General features: G+C 43.8%; 1 protein-coding gene across 4 annotated transcripts in view; it reads left to right on the forward strand.

The window, feature by feature from the left end:
- Positions 1–20,966, forward strand: part of ADRA1B (adrenoceptor alpha 1B) — a 59,512-nt gene that overhangs the window by 24,096 nt on the left and 14,450 nt on the right. Inside the window, exon 5 of one of the 4 annotated variants that reach the window (XM_089334538.1) lies at positions 18,148–18,457. Coding sequence (XP_089190664.1) covers positions 18,148–18,278 — 131 coding nt within the window. The 3' untranslated portion in view covers positions 18,279–18,457. 4 annotated transcript variants of the gene reach the window in all.

The following is a 20,966-nucleotide window of genomic DNA, read 5'->3' on the forward strand; positions in this document are numbered from 1 at the left end:
TTCAGGCTAATAGAATAATTAGAAGTTGTCACTCGGAGCCTAACTCCTGCTTGCTTTCTGCAAAAAAAAAAAAAAATCATATCAGTGCTTTGAGCCACAAAATTCATTCATTTAAACCACAAATATCCCTTCAACTTCAGCAGGCCCATGGACTGGCATGGAAAGTTAATAGATAAATAAGGCATCATAATTAACATTTTTTGCTCTGCTTGCAAGGACTGGCTCTCAAGGGCTCAAGAAACCATGGAGGCAGCATAGGAAATAGGGAAGAGAAATCAGAGTTCCGCTTCTCTGATTTACTCCAGGCTCTGGTGGACTTGGATCCGGAATATTCAACCCATGACTGTCCCAGGACTTGGAGCTTCCTCCTGCATTTGTCTGAGATCATGCGCTGAGTGGCTTATCCAGGGGGTCTCCAAGTTGTTCCCCAGCCCAGCGACATCCACATCACCCAGGAACTTAGAGAAGATCAAAGCTCCTGAGCCATACCCCAGAATTACCAAGTCAGATACTGGGCACGCAACCCAGACAATCTGGGATCCTCCAAACACTCTGGGTAGTATTGCTGCATGCTCCAAGTTCAAGAACCTCTGACAGAATAAAACCAGGTCCTATTGGCCCTATGAGTCTGTTTCCCATTGCCCAGGGTGCTCCACACAGCTCCCCAGCACAGTTCAGAAGCAGAGGGGCTGTCCCTGTGCCAGATGTTCCCCATATGTCAACATTCACAGTAAGAATATGAGGGAGATAGTATTATCCCCTTTTCCTGATGAGAAAAACACGGCTTAGAGAGCATAAAAAACTTGCCCAAGGTCATACCTACAGACAAGAGTTTGAACCAGCCTTGACTATGGGCCATCCTAGTGCCAAATTCTGTCCTCTTAACAGTGACTTCAGGCTGTGACATACACTGGCCACACTGATGATAAAGCAACACAGAGAACACAGGTCATCATTGCTTGGGCCAAATTGTGAACCCTGACAAGTTTGTCTTTAAGGCATCTCAGTTACCTAGACTGAGGGCCACCTGGCCTCAGGTAATCTCCCAGGGTTAGGAACCCAGGTCTGATACTGCCCCCTGGGGGTCAACACTCCTTACGCTACAATGTTCTAGCCATTCCCTCTTAGGAGCTGTGTGACTTCTAACTTACTCAACTCCTGGTTCTCATCTGTAAATCAGTAATAATAATGTGTTTCTTTCAACACTGTGTGTGAGCATTAAATTAATAAAAGTGAACCTTATCCAGCGCAGTACCTAGTGCACGGCAGAAACCAATCAACTCCTGTATTTCTTCCATCCCCCTCTCCACAGCAACAACTTTTAAAACTCCTCCATCCAGGATGGTTTCTCTGGAAGTCCCACTTACTGGCCACTTACCTAATACGATGAGCTAATCTTCCCAGAAAAGGTTCATCCATAATGATGGCTTTCTGTGTCAGCCTACAGCATGCCGTTTGCGTTTCAGCCAGGGGCCCTTAGTCTCCAAGCTTTTGCAGCCATGGAATGATTAATAAGGGACATGTGGGGGGCAATGGGGAAAAATTTACCAGCATGGGGAGCCTGCCCCCACCCTTCATCACTCCAGTATCACATGGCTGGAGCCTGGTCCAGGAACCCCAAAGAAATGGGTAATGAAGCAAGCAAGCAAAACATACCTTCAAATCTGCACCTGGCTTCCAAGAGCAAAAATGAATGCCAGGCATCTGAATATCAGGATAGGTGTGAATGATGCAAAAAAAGTAGAATCAAAGACTAATGGTCATTTGCCAACATTTAATACAATTGCTTGGGATCTGCGTAGTTGAATGTAATAAGGCTCCATTAGAAAGTAGTTATAACGACTAATCAGACCCTAATTAAATTAGCTTTCACTGGGCAAACTGCTTGCGAGGTCCTAATTAGGTTATTTGCTGCCATTGGCCCAGACTGAAAACAAAAGAAGACTGTTGGGCCTTCAATGATGCCTAGAAAGCTGGGCCTTGGGCCTCCTGCAGGAAATGCTAAAAGGATGTGAATTTGGAGAGGGGGTGGCAGCCACTCCCAAAATTGTGGTATGCGCCAGAGTGAAACCTCTTCAGAGGGCCCGTGGCTGTCAGGAGCCAGACAATTTTAAAGGAGGAAGGAGTATTAAAAGATGGAAGCACTAAGAATGTCATCTTTCAAATGAGGAAGTGAGGTCGTCCAAGACAGTCTCTCCATCCCAGCCCTCTCTGCAAGGCACAGCGTCCTTCACTCCCCTCGTCTGCCTCTTCCACCATCTGGAAGGAACACGGAACTTGGGGCTGTTGGTCCCAAAGCTTATCTGGGAAAGGAGAGGAAACAAAATACACTGGATTCTCAGAGGCTCATTTGTGCGTGTGTGCGTGTGTGTGTCTGTGTGTGTGAGATATGTCCAGGGTAGTTTTGCCCCAGGTAAATTGCTGACCTGCTTACAAACTGTCTCTGCGTTGCTGCCACGATCTTAGAACACAGATCCTATGCTGCTGGTATCCTGCTGAACTACCCTCTAGGGGGCTTCTAAACTCCTGAGCATTGTAGAAAAGTCTCTTCACAGTTGCAATCTAACCTAATTCATGTCTCAGCCTGGTTTGTGCTCAGACAGGCCCAAATCCCAGCCCTGTCCCTCACCAGCTATGCAAGCTTGGGCAAATGACTTAATCTCTCTCAGCTTCTTCCATTTTCTACCTCTAAAGGGGATGATGTTTTGCTTACTTCTTTTGCTTCATAGAATTCAAGGACGGGGCCGGCACCATGGCTCACTTGGTTAATCCTCTGCCTGCGGTGCTGGCATCCCATATGGGCAGCAGGTTCTAGTCCCAGTTGCTCCCCTTCCAGTCCAGCTCTCTGCTGTGGCCCAGGAAGGCAGTGAAGGATAGCCCAAGATTAATTTCTTTATTTACTTGAAAGTCAGAGTTACACAGAGAAGGAAAGGGAGAGAGAGAGAGAGAGAAATCTTCCATCCACTGGTTCACTCCCCAGTTGGCCGCAATGGCCGGAGCTATGCCAATTCGAAGCCAGGAGCTTCTTTCAGGTTTCCCATGCAGATGCAGGGGCCCAAGGACTTGGGCCATCTTCTACTGCTTTCCCAGGCCATAGCAGAGAGCTGGAGAGGAAGTGGAGCAACCAGGACTTGAACTCATGGCCTTATGGAATGCCAGCACTGCAGGTAGCAGCTTTGCCTGCTACACCACAGTAACAACCCCTATCTGCACCATTAATTCTTTCAATTCAAATGTCCAGCTCCAGTGTCACTTCTTTATGGTCTTAGAATACTCCCCTGGCAGCACCTTCTAGTGCTTTCTCTCTCTCTCTCTCTCTCTCTCTCTCTCTAGCAGAGTCTTGTCACATGGAGTGGGAATTAACTTTTTGATGTTCATCATCCCCAGTAGGCAAAGTGTACCTGGCGTGGATCTAGCACATAGTGAGGATACAGTGAGTAAATAAAATCCAAGCACAGGAACTATGAGGAGGAACTGTGAGGAAGATGCAAGACTGGTTCCAATGCCATTTTAGCTTTAGCCAGGATCCTGAACCTTTTTCTAGACACATCTGTGCACATCCTTGAAAAATCCACTTTTTTTTTTTTGACAGGCAGAGTGGACAGTGAGAGAGAGACACACAGAGAGAAAGGTCTTCCTTTACCGTTGGTTCACCCTCCAATGGCCACTACGGCCAGCGTGCTGCGGCCGACGCACCACACTGATCCAAAGCCAGGAGCCAGGTGCTTCTCCTGGTCTCCCATGGGGTGCAGGGCCCAAGCACTTGGGCCATCCTCCACTGCACTCCTGGGCCACAGCAGAGAGCTGGCCTGGAAGAGGGGCAACCAGAACAGAATCCGGTGCCCCGACCGGGACTAGAACCCGGTGTGCCGGCGCTGCAGGCGGAGGATTAGCCTATTGAACCGTGGCGCCGGCCGAAAAATCCACTTTTAACAAGAATCTCCAAGCCTCCACATCTGGTTGTGTTCCTCATCCTCCACTGCCTTCCAGGTGATGTCTGACCACACTCACCTGCCTTCAGCAATAATTCTGTTAGGTACATTTAGCCAGAATCCCCATGCCCTCGTGCTTCCTCTTAGTCATGTGTCATCCACTTACTTCCACCTTGCTCCTTTAGCTATAAATCCCCATTTGCCGATGCTGTACTTGGAGTTGAGCCCAATCTCTCTCGTCTACTGCAAAATCCCATTACAGTTGCCCCACTACCCATCTCCCAATTAAAACCTTCCTTATCATGCTTTCACAAATATCACTGAATACTCTTTTCTTTAACAGTACACTCACAAACACAAACACAACTCCCTACACCCATCCCAAGATATTAGCAATAATTATCTGTAGTCATTTGTATGTTCTTCTCATGCTTCTCTAGTGATTGTGCATTGCTGTTATAGTAAGATACAAAACAACAAAGGCAGTACTTTAAAGTGGTGAGCTGAAAGGAGACATCTGAAACACCAACTTTCCAAACACATCCCTGCAAAAGTCAGGAGTTAGCTGAATTTCAATGTGGTACAGTTCTGATTTAAGGCATCACAGTCGCTGAATTTCTTCCCTGTGATATCTGTCAGAGACAAATTCTTTTGGGGCTTCTAAGTACAAACAAGAAGACAGATCACTTTCGCTATATCCTTACACCAACCTGTTTTAAATATCTGTACTAGGGCTAGTACAGATATGTTCTGTGCTACTCAAAACAATAGCCATCGGCAACATGAGACTACTCGAGTTTAAATGTTTCTCAGTCAAAATAGTCACATTTCAGGGGTTCAATAGCCATACAAAACTAGTGGCTTTTATACTGTGTCATGTAAACTTAGAACATTCTCATCATCACAGGAAGTTCTGAGCAAGTTTTCAACTTGCTTTAAGTATAGTTAATGTGACCAGTGCTGTGGCACAGTAGGTTAAGGCCCTGACCTGCAGCGCTGGCATCCCATATGGACGCAGGTTCCAGTCTCAGCTGCTCCACTTCCAATCCAGCTCTCTGCTAATGTGCCTTGGAAAGCAGCAGAGAATGGCCCAAGTCCTTGGGCACCTGCACCCATGTGGGTGACCCGGAAGAAGCTCCTGGCTCCTCGCTTTGGATAGGCTCAGCACCCCCCGTTGCAGCCATTTGGGGAATGAACCAGGGGATGGAAGACCTCTCTCTCTCTCTCTCTCTCTCTCTCTCTCTATGTCTCTACTTCTCCCTGTCACTCTTTCAAATAAATAAAATTTTAAAAAGTATAGTTAACTATGTATGGAAAGCAAGCACATCTATGCTCCATGAAATTTCCTTTCTTTTCTAAAAATATATATTCATAGAAATGTAAAATGGTGCGGCCACTTTGGAAATCAGTTTGTCAGTTCCTCAGAAAATTACTCATATAATCCAACCATTGAATAAATTTAAAATTCAGTTGCTCAGTCAAAATAGTCACGTTTCCTAGGATATACCACGAGAACTGAAAGCAGGTACTCACCCAACAGCTTCCACACAAAAGTACATAACAGCATTGTTGTAATTGGCAAACAATAGAAATAACCCATATATCTATCAGTTGAAGAAAAGATAGACAAAATGTGGTGTATCCATACAGAAACAAAGAGAAAAAGAATAGAGATCATTTATCCCCCAGTATCCATGAAGAATTTGTTCCAGGATTCCCTCCAATTACTGAAATCTGTGGGAGCTCAGATCCCTTATATAATAAGATGGCATGATATCTGCATGCAACCTACAAGACTCTTCTGTATCCTTAGGTTCTCTCTAGATCACCTATAATACTTAACACAATGTAAATGCTATGTAAATAGTTGTTGCACTGTATTGTTTAGGGAATAATTATGAGGGGAAAAAGTTTATATGTGTTCAATACAGACCAAATTTTTAAAATTTTTTCCTGAATGTTTTTGATCCATAGTTGGTTGGCCCCATGGATGGGAAAGCCACAGGTATGGAGGGGAGGGTCAGTTGTGCTGATACACACTGCAACACGATGAACCTTGACAATGATAGGCTAAGGCAAAGAAGTCAAACAGAGATAATCCACACTGCATGATTCTGCTAAAATGAAATGTCCAGAACAGACAGATCCACCAAGAATATGTCAGTGTCTGCAGAGGCAGGGGGCGGGGGGACTGGGAGGACTGCTCATGAGTTAGGGCTCCTTCTGGGTGAAGAAGATATCCTGGAATTAGATCATGGTGATGGTGTGCAAGTCTGTGAATGGGCTACAAACTACTAAATTGTACACTTTTTAGGGTAGCTTTTATAGTAGATGAGTTACACCTCAATAAAGCTGTTTTAGATTAACCACTGTTCTAATTAGGAAATGACCTAAATGTCCAGTCATAGGCAAGTGAAGAAATAAAACTCTGACACATCCATAGAATAGACAGGAATGCAGCAGTTAGGTGCAGATGTTTGGCCTAGCAGTTAAAACAGTTAGTACACCAGTGTCCCATACTGGAAGTACCTGGGTTTGATTACCAGCTACGGCTCTGGATCCAAGTAATTGGATTCCAAGACCCAGCAGTGATGGCTCAAGTAATTGGGTCTTTGCCACCCACTTGGGAGACCCAGATTGAATTCAGTTCTCCCAGCTTTGGCCATTATGGGCATTTGGGAAGTAAACCAGCAAATTAGAGAAATTCCCTCTCTCTCTTCACACACACATACAGAGAGAGAAAAAAATTAGTACATTAAAAAATGCATCACTCAGGATAAATTCAATCTGTATATTAATTGGGAAAATTTTTAAGATAAATTGTTAATAGGAGCACAAACTAGTTTCTAAGCACAGTATGAAATGTTACATTAAAAATGAAAATTCTAAATATTCTACTTTCTATGCATACATGTATGGACTTGCATAGAGAAAAAAAACTCAAAGGTTTTACCCAAAAAAATAATAGTTACCACTGAAAGAAGGACCTCGAATTAACGATGGTAGTTAAATGGCATGTTCTTAATTTTTAAAAAAAAATAGATTTTTATTTATTTGTAATTTTAAAGCTCTCCTTATTAAAATAGAAACACAAATCAACTCTGTGGTTTAGAAAGAGAAATATAGTAGAGAACAAGTTACAGAGAAATAAACTACCTAAGTATGTTCAGGTGTATTTTCTGTTTCTTAATTGACTACTTACATTCTCCCAGAGAAACAAACTTAACTCTTAAACTTTGCTGAGCCCTGAGCTCTGTAGGGTTGAAAACACACCCACAGGCTCATTGCTGTGGTTTACATCCTGCTGTAAAAGCCCCAGACCTGAAGGTCCCTAACTCCTCAGCTCTGACATAATCGAAGGTCATGAGTCAGATAACTTTCTCTCCATGTCACCTGTCATCACCTCTCCCCACCAGATCTATCTAACGACTCAGCATTCTTTTATGTTTCCTGTGGCCTGAGCCTCTGCCCGTATGGTTGAAGATACTGCATGTGACCTGCTTAGGGTTTGGGGGTTTTGTTTGTTTTTTAGGGATCGAGGTGAGAAAAAGATTGCTTTTCATTTGACGTTCTAAGTCTTTCCCCCAATCTTTTCTTTGCCATATAACACAGGGGGAAAAGATGAAAAAGAACACAATGGAACACTTTTACAGCTAAACTTCTATGACGATTTTCTTCCAATCAGTATATTGTTACCTGGGTGACTGACTACTGCAATGGGCCCTCGTTCTCATTCATTACCTGTCTGGCTCTCACGCCTGAGTTCTATTCTCTTGGGTTCTCTCTTCTTTTTAAATCAGTAGCCTTTCCTGTTCCTTGAGGTTTTTTTACCCAAGACGCTGTGTTTACATCAGCACTTGGCAGATGCCACCTTTCGCCTTTGCAGACTTGGGCTCTGAAGGCAGACAGGTCCCATTTCCTCTGAACCTTTCAAGCAGGTTCAAGCAGGTTTTTCTTAACAGAACACTTCTAAAGATACCAATGTACTGAGGATACCCCAGGAACAAATGGCCCCATTTGTTACAGGGAAGAGCCTTGGCCGTCGGCTTTCTCGCCATCCCCCGGCTCCCAGCCTGGGTCGCACTCCCGGGTTTTCATTATCACATGCATGAACATGGTACAGTATGCTGAGGGCTGCTCATCTTTCCAGATATGCATTCCATCCGCTATGTCTTTTGAAGAATGATGCAAAGTCGTGCAAGGTTTCTGTTAATCAGTTAATTATTGTACATCACACAGAGTGGCTAACACTTTGCCAAAGAAACATCAAAATAACACTGGGAAGCCTGGTCTCTTGACGGACTGTGCTACCATTTTGTCAGAGTGCCCCTAATAAAAGATGATGGCTTGCTCATGATAAATGAAGCAGCGAGGCCTCTGGTGGGCATAAGATTAACAAAGCCTTGCAATTAGCAAACAGGGAACAGAGCCGCCTTTGTACGGGGTGCCAGGCACAGTGCTAAGTGCCTCACATACTTTATCTCCTTTCATCTTTACAACAACCTAGAGAATGGTAATATTATCCTAAATTTACAGATGTGGAAGTTGAAGTTCAGAGAGTAGGAGGCTTGTGAAGATCACACAGCCAGGTATCTGTTCAGTACTTGCTACATGGGGCACTCTTCTATGTCCTGCAGATGCAAGAGTGAACATGACAGGCAAAGCTTCCATTTTCATGAAGCTTTTAGCCTTGGGGGTGGGTGTGGACAGACAGATATCAGGTCATCGTAAGTACTGTGGAAGAAATAAAACAGGCTGCTGTGCTGGAGAGATAGCAGAAGAGTAAAGATATAAAAAATAAAAAAAGCGGGGCTGGCGCCATGGCTCACTTGGTTGATCCTCCACCTGCAGCGCCAGCATCCCATATGGGCACTGGTTCTAGTCCCGGCTGCTCCTCTTCCACTCCATCTCTCTGCTGTGGCCCAGGAAGGCAGTGGAGGATGGCCCAAGTGCTTGGGCCCCTGCATCCACATGGGAGACCAGGAAGAAGCACCTGGCTCCTGGCTTCAGATTGGCATAGCTCTGGCTGTGGCGGCCATTTTGGGGGGTGGGAACCAACAGAGGGAAGACCTTTCTCTCTGTCTCTCTCTCTCTATCTATATTTCTACCTGTCAAATAAATTAAAAAAAAAAAAAAAGAAAGAGGGGCAGGCTTGTGGCACATCTATTACTTTGCTGCTTCAGGCATCCACATTCCATATCCCACAGTGCTTCAGTTCAAGTCCTAACTGTACTCCTAATTCTAGGTTCCTGTTAATAATATACCCTGGGAAGCAGCAGGTAATGGCTCAAGTTTATGGGATCCTGCCACCCTACATGGGAGACCCAGATGGAGTTCCTGTCTTCAGCCTGGCCCAGCTGGAGCTGTTGTGTTCATTTGAGGTACAAACCAGCAGATGTAAAATCTCTCTTCCCTCTTCCACATGCTCTCTCGCTCTCTCTCGCTCACTCTCTCTTGCTCGCTCTCCCTCTCTCTTTAACTCTCACTCTGTCTCTCTCCCTTTCAAACACATAGATAAATTTTAAAAGAAAAAGCATGAAAAGGCTTGGAGGGAAGAACTCTTTGATGCCACAGACAGAAACTTTAGTAACTAGGAGGAGGAGCCACACAGGGATCTGAGGGGAAGGCACTCCGGGGCAGCAGGAATGGGTTTGGCACAGCTGACATGGAAAACTGTGGCCAGAGACCTGGAGAGGAGAGAGGTAAGAGGAGAGAGGAGGCAGACGATGTCAGCTAGGAAAGTAGCATGGACATCTTGTAAGGCCTTGTAGGTCCCAATAATGATAGAGTTCTCTCTTAATAGAAAATCACTACAGAGCTTTGGACAGTAGCATAATTTAATATGACTTCCTTCTTTAAAGACCTCATCAGATGTGGGGAGAATAGACTGTAGAGGCTCAAGAGTGAAGGCAGGGAGGCCAACTGTGGGAATGTAGCAGTGATCCAGAAGAGAGTGATGATGTCTTGGGTTGGTGCTCTGTCCTTATGGATAAAAATCGAGCCCATCCAGGAAAAGGCAGGATCCAAGAGTCTCAGAGAATTCCTCATCTTATTCAGCAAACTGACATCTTCAGGACTTGTCCTGTCCCCTGCTGAATGTGCACCAAGTGTGTGCCACTTATTTTCTTTAAAGAATCTTTTAATTGGAATGGAGTATATGAGTACATACAGAAAAGCACACTGATCACAAGGTGTGTTGCCATCAGTTTTCACAAAGTGAATTCAGCCCCACAAGCAATGCCCAAAACAAGAAAGAGAAGATGACCAGTACCCCCTTCCAGTCTCTCTCTGGCATGCCAAGCATGTGTTCATCATATGTTTTGCAGGGTGGCTTTCTGTAAATCCATTTCCTCAGTCTTGGTTAACCCATACCCCTTTTTCTAAACTGAAATATGCAGGCCCACTGTAGGCAGGGGTTTTTTTATTTAATAAATATAAATTTCATAGGTATAGCTTTTGGATTATAGCAGTTCTCCCCCCCCCCATAACCACCCTCCCACCCTCACTTCCACCCCACCTCCTACTCCCTCTCCCGTCCCATTCTTCATTAAGATTCATTTTTAATTATATACAGAAGATCAACTCTATACTAAATAAATATTTCAACAGTTTGCACCCACACAGGCATACAAAGTATAAAATACTATTTGAAGACTAGTTTTACTGTTAATTCTCATAGTACAACACATTAAGGACAGGGATCCTACATGGGGAGTAAGTGCACAGTGACTCCCATTGTTGATTTAACAATTGACACTCTTATTCCTGACATCAGTAATCACCCCAGGCTCTTGTCATGAGCTCCCGAGGCTATGGAAGCCTCTTGAGTTCACAAACTCCGACGTTATTTAGACAGGGCCATAATCAAGGTACAAGTTCTCTCCTCCCTTCAGAGAAAGGTACCTCCTTCTGTGATGGCCCCTTCCTTCCACCAGGATCTCACTCACAGAGATCTTATTTTTAACAAGGAACAATTTTCAATTAGATTTAAACACCTAAGAATAATTCTGTGTTAAGTAAAGAGTTCAACCAATGGTATTAAGTAGAAAAAGAAAACAGTAAAAAGAATAAAATAGTAAGCTGTTCCTCAACAATCAGTACAAGGGCTGATCAATTCATTGCTTCTCATAGTGTCAGTTTCACGTCTATAGATTCCCTTTTAGGCGCTCAGTTAGTTGTCACAGATCAGGGAGAACATATGATATTTGTCTCTTTAGGACTGGCTTATTTCACTCAGGCAGGGATTTGAAGTTTGTGTTCTGTGCTGTGCATGAAGAAAACAACAGGGCTTTCCCTTTACAGACTATAGTATAATACTGAATATGCTTTTTTCAAACCTGACATCAATTCCAATTCCCCAGTTCTGTTAAACTCACTCTTGATAATCAGCTCGCACATAAACTTGGTCCAAATTCTGCAAAGTCTGCAGTTGCCTTGTCTAAAAGAACAGCCTGGAAATCCAGGGACACAGACTGCTGGACTAGGATACCTGAGTTTGTAATGCAGGATGAAGACACCACTGCCAGGCTTTGTTCAGAGGACAAGACTTGGGTGGAGAACCAATATTTACTGAACAGTTATTACATCCCCAGGACTGAGCGAGGTGTTTCAGTGTGTGATCTTATTCAACCTTTGCAACCCTTTGAGGATGGTATCAGTCTATCCCTTGTATAAGTAGGAAACCCAAGACTGGCAAATTTGAAATAATTGCCCCAAGTCTCAGGGCACATAAGTGACAGAGTTGAGCTTGCAACTAGCTTGGTGTGCCTCCTCTCCCTTGCCAAATCCCATGCTAATTTCACCAACCAAAGCAGCCTGTCTTGTGCTTGTCTTCCTATGATCTGAACTAAATAGACTGAAAATGTTGGTTCCAGCACTTGGTTGCTGCAATAAGCCCCATTTCCTCTAATGCTTTCCCTTTTTCATTGCTTTTTTAATGCACTGACTTTCAAATTAATGATAAAGCTATTCATAAATGAAATAGGGGACCTGGCTATGATTTTGCTTCTCTCCAGAAAGCAAGGGCTCTTTAAGCCTGATGGAGTTTAGTTATTGCTGCCAATCCAGGAAAGTAATGAATGAGTGCAATTTAAATCACCCCAGCCTGGAGTCTACCCACGGGAGGGACATGGGCGCTACGTCACCACACGATCTGTTACTGAGAAAGGAGTCAGCAATTAGTGAAGCAATCTAGATAAACCACGTTCACATTTCTGGAAGAGAGATTCATGTTCTCTGGCTTTCTGGACGCTCTTCCAAGCTCAAGCTGTCCCTAGGTTCTTTGGTTTTGCGTCATGAAGGGAATTGATTTGATCAATTACATTGCTGCTGTCTAATTAGTAGGCATGGCCACACTTGCCGGCCGGTTTCACAGAGATTAAACTTGGGATCCTGACTGCAGACCAATTTTCGCGGCTGAAAGTCGCTGTACCTTTCATCCTTGATCCATACCAAGCTTCCCAGAGTTAACCAGAACAGGTCTTCAACCCAGGGTCACCGGAGTGTTTTCAGCATCCAGATCACTGGGCCTCCTGGGTCCTCCTGCAGCACAACACAGATGATTTTGTGAAAGTATCCCAGGATAAGAAGCCCTGATTTTCCCCACAAGACCTACAACACCCTTCAGAAAGCACTTTCACTCTCATCCTTTCATTTGAGTTCCCCAGTATCTCAACAAGGAAAAGGGGGTACAACTATGATTTCCACCACCAAGAAAGGATCCTATACAGAGATAGACACTCAGAGCCACAATGTGTTTCTCTACTGAGATCAGTTATCATTTTTTTCAAAACATAGCATGTGTTAGGTTAGCTTGTCTTGGGGCAAGAAGGTATACACAGTCATGGCAGAAAATTTAGAAGATACAGAAAACAAGAAAAAGACAAAAAAAAGCCATCTCTCAAACATTACCACTGAAATGCTTGATACACTTGTCTATGAAATTATATCATGCATAATATTTTATAAATTCATTTACTTGGTTGAAAGGCAGAGACACACAGAGATAGAAGTGGTAGGGGAAGATCTTCTATCTGCTGCTTCACTCCCCAAATGGCTGCAAAAACCAGGTCCAGTCTGGGAACTCTATTTAGGTCTCCCAAATGGGTGGCAGGAGGCCAAGTACTTGGGCCATCATTTGTTGCCTTCCCAGGAGCATTAGCAGGGAGCTGGATCGGAAGCAGAGCAGCTTCGATTTGGGATGCAGGCATTGCAAGTAGCAACTTAACCCACTGCACCACATGCCACCCCTCTCCATGCATAGTATTTTGTAAACTTCTTTCCGTCTTTTGACATATTCTGAACAGTTTCGTAATTAAAGTCGCCAGATTAATCTTTACTGGTTAAGTTGTATCATTAAGGCAATCACTTCTGTTGGATATCTGGGGCTACTGTAAATTTTTAGTTAGGATAAATGTGGCCCTAAAATGCTTGTGTCTAAGTTATAAAAACTAGCATTTATGGAGTATTTATTATATCTCAGACTGCTTCATGTGTGTTATCTCACTTAACCCTCTGGAGAATCCTATGGATAGATAATATTATCTCCATTTTACAGATGTGGGAACTGAGGCCTAAAGAAGTTAAATAATTTGTCCTTGGTGACATAGAAAAGGAGAGATAATACTAAATTTTAACTCAAGTCAATCTGACTGCAGAACTTGCACCCTTAGCCATCAAGATAAATTCTTATAAAACTATAAAACTTTTGGTCATGTTACCCAATTACCCTCCAGAAAGCATGTACCAATTTATACTCTATCACGCTCCGAGTGCCCTTTTCATCTGTGTTGTGTGCATCCAACACAGTGTGCTATTCCATTCATTTTATTTATTACAGAAATGAAGCCCAGCCTTCTAATAGCTCATTCTCGTCCTTTGAGCATTCATGCAACCTAGTTCCTGATAGAAACAGTGATTTTCTTTACATCAGCGGTTCTTAGTCTTTTTTGGGTATGTAGGCCCTTTTGAAAATCTGATGGAAGCTATAAAGCAGCTACAGAGAATGTGCACAAATGCACTTCAAATAACTCCTTTTGCAGTGGTTCACAGACACCATTAAGAACTCCTGTGTGCTTGCTAAAGGACTGATGCATCAACAGCACTGAAACTCAAGCTAAAAGCAGCACTGAGAGTCTTCCAATGCAGGTCTTACCAGATTGTTCTTTCTAGCCATCGTGTACTATAAGGAAACAGATCAAGAGAGACTGGAATAAATGCTCATGTAGTCTTAGGATGTATTTGCCAAGTAAGATAAGGACCCCAGTCTAGACTGTGTCCTGTCATTGTTCTGTCTTCCCCAGAACCAGCAAGGCCTCAGAGCAGATCCACCAGCCAGCGTTGGCCTCTGCTGTGTTTCAGCAACTTCAGAAGTGTAAGTCTAGGATCCTCTTACCAAAAGCGCTTCTTCACTTGTTCCTCTGTTCCATCTTGCTCCTTAATGGTGCAGGAAGCCTTGTCCCAGATCGGTCAAACCTCCACCAACCCTACCCACCTGCCTCTTGTAACAAACAGTGGATCATGGCAAGTGAGGAGAGGACAGTGAGGCCAGGGCCTCACTCTCCTATCTGCTCTGAGTGCTGCTGTGCCAGGGAGATTTTTCTGTGAGCCTCTCTGGTCAGAACACATGCCTCTAGGAGTGATTGGGCCATTTTTTCATAATGATCCATTGAGGCTCAGTGACATTTTCAGAACGGGGTGGGACATCTGGTCCCAGACTGCAAGGAAGGAGGTGAACCAAGGATTCAGCAAGCCTGAGCTAACAGCCCTTTGGAGCAACTCATTGAAGAATTTAGTTCCATCTGGATGGGCAAAGCAGACCACCAGGAGACATACATGAAGAATGCAGGCAGCTCCTCAGACTAGAATCCAAGCTATCCTGGCCTGGTCACCCACCCATGACCACCTTTAGAGCCTCCTTGTGCACGAGATTCTAGTCAGAAATAAGGGGGGAAAGGAGATAATAAGGCCTGCTGTGCCTTTCATGGCCTGGTTTAGTTCTATCTTCAATTTTTTGTTTGTTTTTTTCCACCCTTTGCCCTATCCCCTGCTTTTGTTCTTGGCATCATCCATTGACTGATCATGGAAGGATATGTGAGTTAAACATCCCTTCTCCCTCCACCTTCCCAGGTGCCCAGGACTTAACTTCCACCAGGCTCGAAGATGTTGAAAGGGTGATTTCTAAGTTCTAAATAATTACACTTTCTACTTGATTGGGCTGGGAAGATGCATCATCAAAACTAGGATATTCACACCCAAACACAGATCTTTTTCCCCCTGCTCCATCTACTCCCATGTGGAATATGCTCCACTTTCTTGACTTTCTTTTTGGCACCTCATTTCTTGGTGGGCTGCCCCACAAAGTCAAAATAGTAGTAGATGGGAGAGTAGTAACTACTAGGTTGTAATGAGATAGTAATGAAATAGCCCTGAGAAATGACTTCTCTTCTTGGTCCCACCTTCAGCATCTGTAAAATTGGAACAATTACCTCCCCACATAGAATTGTTTTGGGTACAGAGTGGGAAAATGCATATTAAGGTATAGTTATAGTGCTTGCCACCTGTAAGCTGTTAATAGATGGGAACTGTTCTTATTAATATTGTCATTATTACTAAATTCAGATCACTGCCATCTTCTGTTTTTTCTTTAATAATGTCATAAAGACTGAGTCTATTTCTAACTGTGATGAGAGTCAGCACACATTCTCCTCCTTCTCTGTAATCAGTACACTGTGTAGGAAGTCACACCACCTCTCTCCAGGGCTATGTAACCTTCTTAAGTCTTTTTAGGCTCTTTGAAATACGCTTGCCCATTACCCTTACATTCCCACCTATAAAAGGGATGATATCCCAGTCCTTCCAGCTCCTGTCTCAAAAAAAAAAAAAAAAAAGTGTAAAGGTGCCGTTGTTTTTGTGGGAATGTTCTTTGAAGGTAGCAATAGTGCCTCCTTCCCAAGCTTTCCCACACAAACGTCTCTCAGTCCCTGCATGTAACCAGCACCTCCTGGCTTTCTTCTGTACATCTCCACACTGTATGCTTTGGGAGAGTTGCAAGTCTCCAGCAGCTGGAAATCAGCACTGGAGTGGTGGGAAGACTAGGAGTTCTGAGTTAGGCCTGTCTCCATGACTGTGTCATCTTGAACAAGTTCCTTAATTGCTTGGAGTTGTGATTTTTTTTTTAGCTATAAACTGAGCACAATTGCACCTGCCTCTTAGGCTTGTGGGAACTGAAAAAAATAATCAGTGAAATCTCCTTGCTTCCCAAATCAATGTTAATTTCCTTGATTAGATTCTCATCCCAGGTACAGGCATCTAAGAGATGTGTAATGGGCTTGCTGCAAAAATGTAGCGAAACCTGGGGACTTCACGCTGACACTGATAATCCAGAAACCTAAGTCAAACTGACAAAGGACCACTTATTTCCATTAAAAGCATTAAAAGGGCTAGATAAGTTGTATTTTCTGAAAACCTAGATTTCCTTTGAAAACAGGAAGTATCTTTGGGAAAATGTCTTATTTAGAAGTGGCAGTAAAATAGGAAACTCATAAATCATTGCCATTTTTCCCCAACTCTTTCCTCCCCAATACCCACCACAAGGCTGGTGACAAACCTACCAGAAGAGAGAGCAGAAAAGAAGAATGTGGATCTCCTGGAGCAACCTGGGAGGGAGGTGGAGGTGAACAGAGATGAAGACAGAAGGAAGTCAGGGAGCCTGACATCGTGTAGTTCTCCTAAATGTCTTAGACAGCTCAAGCTGCCATAACAAAGTACCATAGGCTGGTGGTATGTGAACAACAAATGTATTTCTCATGGTTTTAGAGGCTTGAAGTCCAAGGTCACAGTGTTAGTATGGTCAGGTCCTGGTGAGGTCCCTCTTCTGGGTTGCAGATTGCCAACTTCTCCTTGTATCCTCACATGGAGGAAGAAAGGTGAGAGAACTCTCCGCAGTGCCGTTCATGAGGGCGCTATCTTCATGAGCTAATGAGTTCCCAAAGCCCCTGCTTGCTAGTACCAACACACAGGGGTTAGGGGATCAGCAAATGAATTTGGGGGGACACATGCATGTAGGCCACTGCAATTGGTGTGGCTGATTTTTCTCTTGTGGAATCAGCGTCAACACAGTGCAGATAGAGGGGGCCCATTGAGGTAAATGAGCCTAATAGGCATGAGAGGCCAGGTGGAAGTCAGTCCCCTGCCCCACTTCAGCAATCTGGAGACTCCCAGGGAAAGCTCTGAGATTCCAGCTTTATGAGGAAAGGATATTGGAGATAGTCTCACCTAGCTTTCAAGGGGCAGGAAGGTCCACCCCTTTTAATGCTTTTCATGGAAATAAGTGTCCCATTGTCCATTTGACATAGGCTTCTGAATTATCAATGTCAATGTAAAGTCCTCAGGTTTTGCTCCACTTTGCAGCAAGTCTATTACACATCTCTATCTATGGATGACACATAGCAAAAGAGCATGTGCAGTAACAATGGGCATATTCTGAGCTTTTTTCACTGAAATTCTCAGAAAACATTTTTGTGTGGCCACAGCAGGCCCACAGCTCTATGTCCTACGGGACAGCTCTGAGTTGGACAGTAAATTATTTTCCAGACTTCTACCTAGAAGGCTTCCCAGCTGAGAGGAGCCTTCCACCTGTGAGAAAGGGCAAGTATTTCAAGGGCTCTTCATGGCTCAGACTGAGCAGACGAAAAAAGTCCTACTGTGTTAGAATCTGGAGAGCAGCCCAGCAAAGACCACTCATTTCATGCAGCAGCCAATTTGCGTGGCTCTCCAAGATACAGAAAGCAAGGGAGAGTCCTAGGGAGATGACAAGACACCCTGGAGTTGGTGGCCAGCATCATTCACCCTGCAATCAATAAACACAGAGAGCTGCAGGTGACAAGTATGACATGATCCCCAGGTATGGCCACCTCCGGGAGGGGTATGGGCCCCACTGGGCCAGACAAGTGGAACAGGGACATAAAGCCACCCAGGGGTCCCAGGTCCAACATAACCTGGCAGACCAGTTTGGATATAGGGAAAGTTTTGATTCCCACCAGCCAAAGGATGGAACAAAGGAGTGAGTCAGAAAGAAGTGGACCGGAATCGGGAACAGCTGCTGAGAGAAGGGATGAAAGGCAGCGCGTGGAGCCTCAGCGCCTAAGTGGCCCCAGCTCGGTGTTTTACCATCTGGTTCCCCAAGGCCAGTAATGGTCCCTGTTCTCTCCTGCAGCCTTTCATCGCAGACACCCCGGGCTGCTCAGCCAACCAGCGGGTTCATCTGCTGCCTCAGAAAGAAGGATCAAGCATGTGCGGTCCGTTTGTTCTAGGCTCAAAGAAACTCATTCAGGCGCTCAAGAGTGAACTCAGGCTTCAAGTCAGAGAAGGGGGGCCCAGGTGCTCACGTGGCCCCCTGCTTTTGTACTTGAGAAACTTGGGCTCAGAGAGGCCATGTCCTGGCCCAAAGGTCTTCCAGACCCTACCACTGTGCTGGCCTGCTTCTCCCTCTGCTTTCAAACTTCCTGGCTCCCTCAATATCTCCCTCTCTTTCCTCGCCTCGCCTCGCCTCGCCTCGCCTCGCCTCTTTTCTGCTCACCTCACCTTGTCTCTCCTTCTCTCTCTTTCTCTCTCTCTCTTGCTCTCATTCTCTAATTACAAAAGCAATTATTTGTTCACTGCCAAAAAAAATTTTAAATACAAAGTGAAAATCTTCACATAAGCCCATCTTCCAAAGATAACCACTATGAAAAGTTCCATATCTATTCACCCAGATTGTTCTGCTGTAAATATAGCAACACACACACACAGTTACACACACACACAACCTCCCCACATATATACACAGACACATGCACACACAACATATGCTCAGGTAGAGTTTTTTTTTTTTAATAAAATTCAGATTATACTAAGGGTGATCTCCTGAAATTTGTTTTTCTTCTTAATTCTTTCATGGACATCATTACGATGTAGACTTAGTTTACCATTTTAAGAGAGGTCTGGTTTTTCCATTGTGCCAGTGCTGCATGGTTTATTTCATGATCCCATATTGCTGTAAATTTAGGTTGTTTCCCATTTGGGAGAGACATTACTATTTCTTATACTTTCATCTCTGTGTCTTTTAAGAGTATACTTGCAGGGCTGGCACTGTGGCATAGTGGGTAAAGCTGCCACCTGCAGTGCTGGCACCCCATATGGGCACCGGTTCAAGTCCCAGCTGCTCCACTTCCAATCCAGCTCTCTCTTGTGGCCTGGGAAGGCAGTGGAGGATGGCCCAAGTCCTTGGGCCCCTGCAAGTATACTCTTTTTTTTAAGATTTATTTATTTGAAAGTCAGAGCTACACAGAGAGAAGGAAAGGCAGAGAGAAAGAGAGAGAGAAAGAGAGAGAGAGAGAGGTCTTCCATCTGCTGGTTCACTCCACAATTGGCCGTAACAGCCAGAGCTGCGCCAATGCGAAGCCAGGAGCCAGGAGCCTCTTCTGGGTCTCCCACGTGGGTTCAGGGGCCCAAGGACTTGGGCCATCTTCCACTGCTTTTCCCAGGCCATAGCAGAGAGCTGGATGGGAAGTGGAGCAGCCAGAACTTGAATCGCTGCCCATATGGGATGCCAGCACTGCAGGCAGCAGCTTTCCCCACTACACCACTTTTTAAAATGTCTTCCAAACTAATAGACCTAAAGTATTTCTACCGCATTTTAATTCATCATTTATTATAAAAAGGAATGTTATATTTATTTTTTCACTTATTCGTTTTTTGTCCATTGTACTTAGTCTTACTTGCTTATTATGATTTGCTTAATTTTCTATTGAATTGTTTTTCTCTGATTTCAAATAAAGCATTTATGTTAGCAATATCATTCTTTTTATCATTTGAATCACAAATATTTTCCTCAATTCTCCTTTTAACTTTGTTTTTGACGTTTTCAGCCTTATAGAAATGCCTAGACAGATTCGTCAGTACCTTTCTTTCCAGATCCTGAGCATCTGTCATGCTTTGAAAGGTCTTTCTTCTTTCAAAATTACAAAAATATTTACCAACACCCTCTCCTAATACTTCAATGATTTTTATATTTTAAAATCTTACATTCATCTATGTTTATTATAGTTTGAGAAATAAAGTAAGGATGTAGCCTTATCACTTTCAAAATAGCTATTCAGTTGCCCTAATTACAGAATAATTTACAGATTAACCTATTTTTTCCTACAGGCATTGAAATGGCATACAATATTCTTATAGATGTTTTGTTCTTTTTCTAAACTGTATAATTTTATTGATCTTTCTGCTTTTTCCTGTACTTCCTACCCAATTTTTAATTTTATGATAGGCTTGCATATCTTTAGAGGTGAGCTTACACATTTCCCCCACCTGCTTGATTTATTTCAATTGACCTGGGAATTTTTCTCATGGTTGTTGTCATATTCTTCCATATATTTGGATTTGTATCATTTAGCTTCTTCCCATCTTTTATCCCCCCAAAAATAAGGAGAGGTTTTAATGAGATTGTTTTAGATTTTCAGATTAATTTGGGGAGAAGTAAAGTTATCTTGTATAATGACTTCATGTGAAATTAAGCTATGCCTCTCCATTTAAGCATAAATATAAATTCTTTTTTTCCCCTTAAAAAGTTATAGCTGCGATGCCCAGTTTCTAAAAGTATTCTATGGGGAAATTGCTATTTCCAGGGAGGTCAAAGCATGGAACAAACTCAGTATGGCATCGACAACGGCCCCTTGAGTGATGCAGAAACCACTCCATCCCATCTGCTCCCAACTGGGCCTGAGCCAGGAGGTGGCTCCCCTACTGGAAGTTGGAATAGGTCCATAAACCAATCAGTGGGTAATGGATGGGCACTCACTGCATGCTCAGCCCTGCGCTAGAAGTGGAAGACACAGGCCCCATCTTCAAGGAGCTCTTACACTACCTAAAGACAAGAAGCACATCCTTTAATAATAGCATTCTGTATTAACCCCTGCACCAAGGACTCTGTGATGGGAAATAAAATAGAAGAGGATTTGAGCAGTCAGGGAAGGATTCGGGGAGGAGATGGGAACT

This window comes from Oryctolagus cuniculus, chromosome 6, assembly GCF_051225735.1.
Source record: "Oryctolagus cuniculus isolate XC-2025 breed Fujian yellow rabbit chromosome 6, ASM5122573v1, whole genome shotgun sequence".
Lineage (NCBI taxonomy): Eukaryota > Metazoa > Chordata > Mammalia > Lagomorpha > Leporidae > Oryctolagus > Oryctolagus cuniculus.